Source organism: Scylla paramamosain, chromosome 42, assembly GCF_035594125.1.
Source record: "Scylla paramamosain isolate STU-SP2022 chromosome 42, ASM3559412v1, whole genome shotgun sequence".
In the NCBI taxonomy this organism is placed as follows: domain Eukaryota; kingdom Metazoa; phylum Arthropoda; class Malacostraca; order Decapoda; family Portunidae; genus Scylla; species Scylla paramamosain.
In genome coordinates, this window is record NC_087192.1 from 2721790 (window position 1) to 2730000 (window position 8211).

At 39.2% G+C, this 8211-nt stretch overlaps 1 protein-coding gene across 6 annotated transcripts in view; it reads left to right on the forward strand.

The window, feature by feature from the left end:
* Positions 1-4795: 4795 nt before the first annotated feature.
* LOC135093317 (protein phosphatase 1 regulatory subunit 14C-like) overlaps positions 4796-8211 on the forward strand; it is a 55902-nt gene continuing 52486 nt past the window's right edge. Inside the window, exon 1 of one of the 6 annotated variants that reach the window (XM_063992489.1) lies at positions 4796-4814. Coding sequence is in view for 1 of the 6 variants with exons in the window: in XM_063992484.1 (XP_063848554.1) it covers positions 6775-6787 (13 nt within the window). In the remaining 5 variants the exon portion in view is untranslated. Of the gene's footprint in view, positions 5001-6759; positions 6788-8211 lie in introns of those variants that run through there. The other 5 variants (XM_063992485.1, XM_063992487.1, XM_063992488.1 and 2 more) reach the window with 5 other exon arrangements.

Here is an 8211-nt window from a genome sequence, read left to right on the forward strand (position 1 = left end):
CTCCCTTTTATCCCCTCGAATGTTCTGAATCTCCCAGCGGACGTAACCACCTCTTGTTAACTGATCTCTCTCTCTCTCTCTCTCTCTCTCTCTCTCTCTCTCTCTCTCTCTCTCTCTCTCTCTCTCTCTCTCTCGTTGCTCTTTCATCACTTTTTATACTTTTATTACTAGTATTTTTGTTTTTAGTGTTGTTGTTGTTGCTGTTGTTGTTGTTGTTGTTGTTGTTGTTGTTGTTGTATTACGGAGTGTCATGGCGTGGGCTGCGGTTTTGTTTCAGCAATTGATAATGTAACCGCGGTGGTGTAATGATGTAGCCTTTTTTTCTCTCTTTTTTTTTTTTTTATTTCGTAATCAACAAGTAAGTGTATTCAAATGTTGTATGTTCTTATTCAGCTTTGTGGTTCGTTTGTTTGTTCGTTTAGGTGTTGTGAGCTGTTCAGTTATGGCGTGATTCATCTTATCTGTACTTTTGTGTGTTTATTTATTCAATTATCATTTTTTTTTTCCGAGTGGTTTGGTGTTATGTTTATTGTGTATTAAGCTTTTTTTTTTTTATTTATCTCTATCCTTTTATTCTGTCGCCTCAGCGTTTGAATTCCCTCGTACCTTGTTTGTGTGTCAGTATTGTGAGGGTGACGAGGTGTTTCCAGCGCCGCGTTTCTGTTCTCGTTACTAATACAGGAGTTGTGTTGTGTCTTCACTTCTTCATCCCCTTCACTGGTTAAACTCTAGAACTCTCTGTCTCTTCCTGCATTTTTTTTTTTTTCGCCTTTCCTCACTGAAGCAGATCACCAGTACCTTCACTCTTTCATCCCTTTCACTGGTAAATTCTGAAATTCTCTCCCAGTTTTAGTTTTTTTCTCCTTTCCTCACTATTCTGTCCACCTTACTAATGCATAAGTTAATCAGTAGCTTCATTCTTTCATTCCTTTCGTTAATAAATTCTAAAACTCTGGAATATTCTTTATTTTTGTTTTCTTCCTCCTTCCTTCACTATTCTGCAATTCTGTCCACTTCACTAATGCATAAGTTAACCAGTATCTTCACTCTTTCATCTCTCTCATTGGCAAACTGTGAAATTCAGCGACATTTGCCTGTTATTTCTGTTCCTCCTCTTTCCCAGTTTTTAAGTGTATTAATTTAGAGAGGACTAAAATGGCCAACTTTCATTTTATTTATTGATCTGTCTGTCTATGTTATAACTCTTTCTTTGACCTTTTGGGAGCGATAGAAGATGATAAAGATGATGAAGATAAAAATGGGAGGAATGAACCCTTTCTTTTTTTTTCACTTCTAAAATTTTGTGTACCGTTCGCGCCATCCCTGACAGGAAAAAAAGAAAAAGAAAAAGAAAAAGAAAAAAAGATAGAAAAGAAAGAATGAAAAAAGTTACCCTGACGTTACATCAGCGTTGTGCCCTAACGTACGTACAAACTTACAGTCAACGCAATATCGTGATTACCGTGTGTGTGTGTGTGTGTGTGTTTGTAGATGATTCACGCTTATGATATTTGAGTACTTCCTTTCATTTTTTTTCTTATAGATGTTTTCCTGTTATTTCTTTTCTTCATCCCTTACTGAAAAAAAAAACTATACATTTACGTATTATATCAATCCTTCACTGCTCTAATTCAGTAACTAAGCTTTCTTATCTAACAGTCACTTTACCCTACGTCATTTTTGTCCGGATGGTCTAAGTACCTGTTGACATTCACCTGTGTGTATTTTAGCGGCAGTGATGCAACCCTCGCAGCGTCAGGCCCTTGTATACAGAGTCCTTACGTTGCTCCTGTGTATTTTTTGTATGTACACACTATTCCATTTGGCAAACGGCATTTCTGTACACATCCTGATCTCCTTGTGTGTGTGTGTGTGTGTGTGTGTGTGTGTGTGTGTGTGTGTGTGTGTGTGTGTGTGTGTGTGTGTGTGTGTGTGCGTATGTCTTTGTATTTTAATTCCCACAGACACTCATTTTTTATTCTCTCTCTCTCTCTCTCTCTCTCTCTCTCTCTCTCTCTCTCTCTCTCTCTCTCTCTCTCTCTCTCTCTCTCTCTCTCTCTCTCTCTCTCTCTCTCTCTCTCCCTTCCCTCCTTTCCTCCCTCCCATCACCTATCCCAACACACACACACACACACACACACACACACACACACACACACACACACACACACACACACACACACACACACACACACACACACACACACACACACACACACACACACACACACACACACATACACAAGTCGAATCACGCTGCATATCAAACGCCCGAATCACACTCACGCACTCCTGTCACGCACATAGCAGACTGACACGTGACCTGCCTATTTACGTGGAAGGAGGGAGGTCACAGCGCCGCGTATTCAGAAACTCTTTGCTCTCCCACCACGATCATTTTCAAAGGTCACAGAGATGATTAGCCGTGTTCCCAAGGGTGTTTCTTCAGTTCGTAATGTAGAAATGTTGTTAATCTGTCACAAGAGACATGAAAAAAACATCATTAAAATCTCGTGTCACTTTAACTAGAGCCTTTTGAAAGTAAGAGGTTCAGTCCTGACGTGTTTCAGGATAAGGTTCAGAAAACGAAGAGGAGAGAGAGAGAGAGAGAGAGAGAGAGAGAGAGAGAGAGAGAGAGAGAGAGAGAGAGAGAGAGAGAGAGGGGTTACGTAAATGCTTCCATTGGGTTCAGAAAAGTATAGAGGCGTAAAATTTTTATCCACAAAGGCGGCACGTGAAAAAAATAAATAAAATAAAAAAGTAAGGAAAGTTTTATGAGAGGAAAAAATAAGAGGGGGATGAAATAGGAAACTTTACGTATTTTTTTATTATTTATTTGTTATTTTCTTGTTGCAACGATGTCTTTTTCCTGTTTTTATTTTTTTTCTCTTTTTTTATTTCTTATTTATGTTCAAGTAAATCCGAAAAAAATATCATTCAGAGAGAGAGAGAGAGAGAGAGAGAGAGAGAGAGAGAGAGAGAGAGAGAGAGAGAGAGAGAGAGACTGTAATAAAAGATAGCGAAGGGAAATGTTGCAAGTGAGTGAAGAGAAAGAGACATAAAAGAACAGAAAAGAAAGGACTGATCGTAAAGGAGAGATAAGAGAGAGGAGAATAAAAAAAGGGAAGTGGAAATGTTGAAACTAGAAAAGACATGAAAATAAAAAAAAATAAAATAAAAATAAAGGGTTTGCGAAAAAGAGTGTCAAGAGGAAGAGGAGGAGAGGAAAATAGGAAAAAACGAAAAGAGAAAGGAAAACAAAAAGAAGAGAAAGAGAATCAAAATAAAAAGAAAAACTTGAAAAGAAAGAAAGAAATGAAAAGAAACTTAATGATGTAAAGTAGAAGAGAGAGAGAGAGAGAGAGAGAGAGAGAGAGAGAGAGAGAGAGAGAGAGAGAGAGAGAGAGAGAGAGAGTAAACAAAATTTCTCCTGATAGGGATTAGAGAACAAACAGATTTGGGAAGAGAAGAAAAGAGAAGAAAAGGGAAGGAAGGAAGAGAGGAGGAAGGCAGGGAATTAGGGAAAGGAAAGGAAGGGAATAAAAGCGGGAGGAAAGGAAGGAGGAAAGGAAGAGAATGGAGGGAAGGGAAGGAAAAGGAAGGAGGAAGAGCAATAAAGGCAGGCAGGTAGAGAGGGGTAATAGAGATAGGAAGGGAGAGAAAATGGAGGTGTAGGAGGGACGAGAAGAAGGAAAGAAGCAAGGAAAAGAGTAAGGAAAGGGAGGTAGAATAATAGGAAAGAAGAAGGAAGGGGAGGAAAGGAGGAAGAAGAAAGGAACGTAGGGGAGGAAAAGAGTGAGGAGAGGGAGGTAGGATAAATAAGGAGAGAAGAAAGGAGGGAATGAGAAAGGGAAGAAGAGGAGGAAGGTTGGTAGAGAGAGAGAGAGAGAGAGAGAGAGAGAGAGAGAGAGAGAGAGAGAGAGAGAGAGAGAGATTAGTAAAAAGAGGAAAAGATAAAATCGTAAAAAGTCAAATAAAAAATCGTATTACGAATCAGAAATTAAAATAATGTCTTCGTTCGTCTCTCTCTCTCTCTCTCTCTCTCTCTCTCTCTCTCTCTCTCTCTCTCTCTCTCTCTCTCTCTCTCTCGCAAGCATAGCATCTTTTCCCTCCCTTTACACGATCGTAAATAAGAAGTAAAAGAGGAGAAAAGAAAGAAAGAATGAAGGAAAGAATAGAGATGAATTAAAGAAAACGGATAAATAAAGAAACATTGAAGTTAAGAAAAGGAAAAACATTATTTGTATTTTCCTTCTTTTCTTTTTTTCCTCTATATTTCTTTCGTATTTTTGTTCCATTTCCTTTTTTTTCGTACTTATGATTTTGTAGATTTTATATATATATATATATATATATATATATATATATATATATATATATATATATATATATATATATATATATATATATATATATATATTTATTTATTGATTAAAAAAAACTAACTCATTCATTCATTCATTCATTCATTCATTAATTCATTCATTCATTCTCTTTAAGTTTCCTATAGTACTGATATTTTTCCCTTAAATTTTGTACCCACTTTTTTTCTTTTACATTTCTATCTTGTTTTATATATTTTCTTTAGCTTCAGAATGCAAATTATTTACCATTTTACTTTTATTTTATTCTCACTATTACATTTTATCATATCTTCTTCCTAGCCTTTCCTTTCCTTGGTCATGAAGCAGAAGTCGCTGTCAGGTGAGGGTGAGCTGATCGAGACAAGTGTTGTTATCTCCATAAGGATGAAATAACATGAGCCAATAGGGCCGCTGATAGTGATAGTGGTGGTGGTGTTAGCGATAGTGACGGTAGGGTGGTGGTGGTGGTGGTGGTGGTCGTGCATCAGTGCTGTGTTTTGTCCTGGTGGTGGCGAGGGCGCGGGGCCAGTGCGTGTGTGTACGTATGTGTGCGTGCGTACGTATCGCTTACTGGAACGTGAAATGATGCAGAAGTGAACGTTGATTTAATAATGAAAATGTTAAACTGGTCTTTTGGTGAACGTCAAGACTTTTCCTTCAATCAGTGAACGAAATTTTCACTTTTTTTTTTTTAAGTGAACTTTTCTTTCTTTTTCTTTTTTTTTTTTCCGTTAAGGTGGTGGATGCTAAACTGAAGGATTTTTTCGTTTACCCAGTGATCGTGAATCATTATTGTTTTTATACATACGTTAAAGGCCCCACTGACGTGACGACCGCAGATCAAGTTCAGTTCCAGTTCCAGTTCCAGGCATTCTTACTCCGGCCTCAGCCGGAGTAAGAATGCCCATGGAGGCACAGACGTTCAGAGTGACAGCGAGTCTTAGTGCACAGACTTGGCTTGCAGACGTCATCAGCTGAAGCTCCTCGCCATGGACTCTGCATTTTTTTTTTTTCTGAAGCAACTGCTGCGGTTACTTATTTATTAATTTTATCACTAAAGCCTCGTTGCATCCTTTTTTTTTTATTTGTAGCGTCTCTATTAAAATGTCATGTGCTGCATACCTTGTACTTTGTCGCTATAATTTTTATTTCTTCCATAGACTTCCATAGACAAGGTTGTTCCTCATAAAATTTAATTAAATTGGCCCAAAACTCTTATCAGCGGACGTCGCAGTCGTCTTCACGCTGTGAGTGTTGCTTCAGAACTGAAGTAGATCGCACGACAATGCCACACACCTTCAGACTTCCGGTCGCCTCACCTGAAACGGAAGCCAAGAATCTGGTGGTGGCAGGTTCCGATGCATCTGCTGACTCCGCCCGTTACTTGTACGATCACTCCATACACGATGAAGGGCCCCATAGACGTTACGACCGCCGGATCTGGCCGCCGGAATCGTAAGCAAATCTCGCCGTGTATGGAGCGAACGTGCGACCAAAAGTTATAAGAAAAGGACGCAGCGGCCACACGAGACCATATTGATAAAAAAATAAATAATAATAAATAAATAAATAAATAAATAGATAGATAAATAAATAACCGCAGAAGTTGCTTCCGGAAAAAAAAGAAAAAAAAAAGGAAAAGGAAATGCAGAGTCTGTGGTGAGGAGATGCAGCTGATGACGTCTACACGCCATGTTTGTGTGTACTATGACCCCTTAAACTCGCCTTTTCTTTGGTCGCTTGGGTTTCTCTAGTTCTGCAGCGATGTATGCCACAAGGAAGGCTCCACCAGCACAGGGTATATCCTCACCGCTGAGTCATGTCCTCGCTGTCACGTCTCGGGAGAGCTGAAGTAAAATTTAACGTCTACGGGCAACGCTGAGGCCGGAGTTGGAACGGAATGGTAGCGGAAAATGATCTGCGGTCGTAACGTTTGTGGGGTCGTGTTTTTTTTTTTTTTATAGTACAAAGTCAATTTATCCTTTTCTGTAGGTTGTAAACGCGAGTCTGTTTGATTTTCTTTTAAGATGGAGAACGTCAATTTACCCCTTTTAGTTAGGTAGTAAACGCTATTTGTTCATTTACTTGAGCACAGTGAACATCGACTTGCCTATCCTCTCAGTGGTGAGCGCAGACTTCAAGCCTTTTCCGTCACAGCAAAGAGCGCCGTGAAGCTTAAACTGTTATGAATCACTGTAGAAATCACCACTACCTGAATACAGTGAACGTCAGCTTCCCCCTTTTTCTCCAGACAGTTATAATAGGGAACGTTGTGAAGTTTGAACGGTGAATCACTGTAGAAATTATCAGTGCTTCCTTGTAGACAATGGACGCAAATTTGAAACACTCTTTCTTACAACGGGTAGCGCTGGGAGGGTGAACCGTTTTGAGGCGCCGGGGAAATGATCAGATGAGGCCAAAAGGTGTGCTGCTGCCTGCTCTTCCTTTGTGTTCCTTTGTAATTTATTTATGTATTTATTTATTTACATATTTGTTATTTACTTATTTGAATGTATAATGAAGCAATGTTGGGGCTTCATTTGACCTTATTCATTCTGGCAATAGTGAACTTAACATGGCAGAGAGAGAGAGAGAGAGAGAGAGAGAGAGAGAGAGAGAGAGAGAGAGAGAGAGAGAGAGAGAGAGAGAGAGAGAGAGAGAAGGGGGAGTGGGATTTCATGTTTCATTGTCACACGCTCTGATAAACAGTGATGCACAATGACGATGAAAGATAATAGCGTTGACAGTGAGATAGTGACATGTACAGTGAGTCAGAGGCATTGGCTGTGATAGTGACAGTTATAGTGAAACACGGACATTTATAGTGAGACAGTGACGTTTCCAGTGATAGTGAGATAGACTGAAAGATGGTGACAGTGAGGCAGTGATATTTATAGTGAAAGATAGTGAAAGACAGTGGGAGTGACGTTTACAGTGATGGTGACAGTGACTGAAAGATGGTGACATAGACAGTGAGGCAGTGATATTTATAGTGAAAGACAGTGATGGTGACATTGATAGTGAAAGATGGTGATATTTATTTACAGTGAGTGACATCTTACAGTGAGAATGACTTTGATAGTGAGGTAGTGACGTTGACAGTTAGATATTGGCATTTTATAGTGAAAGATAGTGATATTTTGCAGTAATAGTAACATTGGCAGTGGAATATAATGACATTTTACATTGACAGATTAATGTAAATGTATCTGAAAGTAAATAGTAAATATATTGAATGCCAGATTGTACTTGAATGCATTATTGTCATTATTATTATTATTATTATTATTATTATTATTATTATTATTATTATTATTAGAATAATTATTATTATTAGCACCATTAACACCATCATTACCATCATTAATATTTCTCTTTCCTTCATTAAATCAGGAAAAAAGTGGGAAATCAAATATACATGCACATTAAAGCCAGTCTCTCTCTCTCTCTCTCTCTCTCTCTCTCTCTCTCTCTCTCTCTCTCTCTCTCTCTCTCTCTCTCTCTCTCTCTCTCTCATTCGTGGGTCGCTGCGTGATAAAAATCAGAGGGAAGATTCGTTGTTCGATAATTCTGTTTTGGGCGGAGGCGGAGGCAAGACAAGAGAGAGAGAGAGAGAGAGAGAGAGAGAGAGAGAGAGAGAGAGAGAGAGAGAGAGAGAGAGAGAGAGATGAATGGCACGGCGCAGTACGAGTTCGTTATCAGTAAGGCTGTTGTGTGTGTGTGTGTGTGTGTGTGTGTGTGTGTGTGTGTGTGTGTGTGTGTGTGTGTGTGTGTGTGTGCTGCTGCTGCTGCTGCTGCTGCTACTACTGACCATCCCACTTCATAGCTGCCACCTGTTCCTTACTAC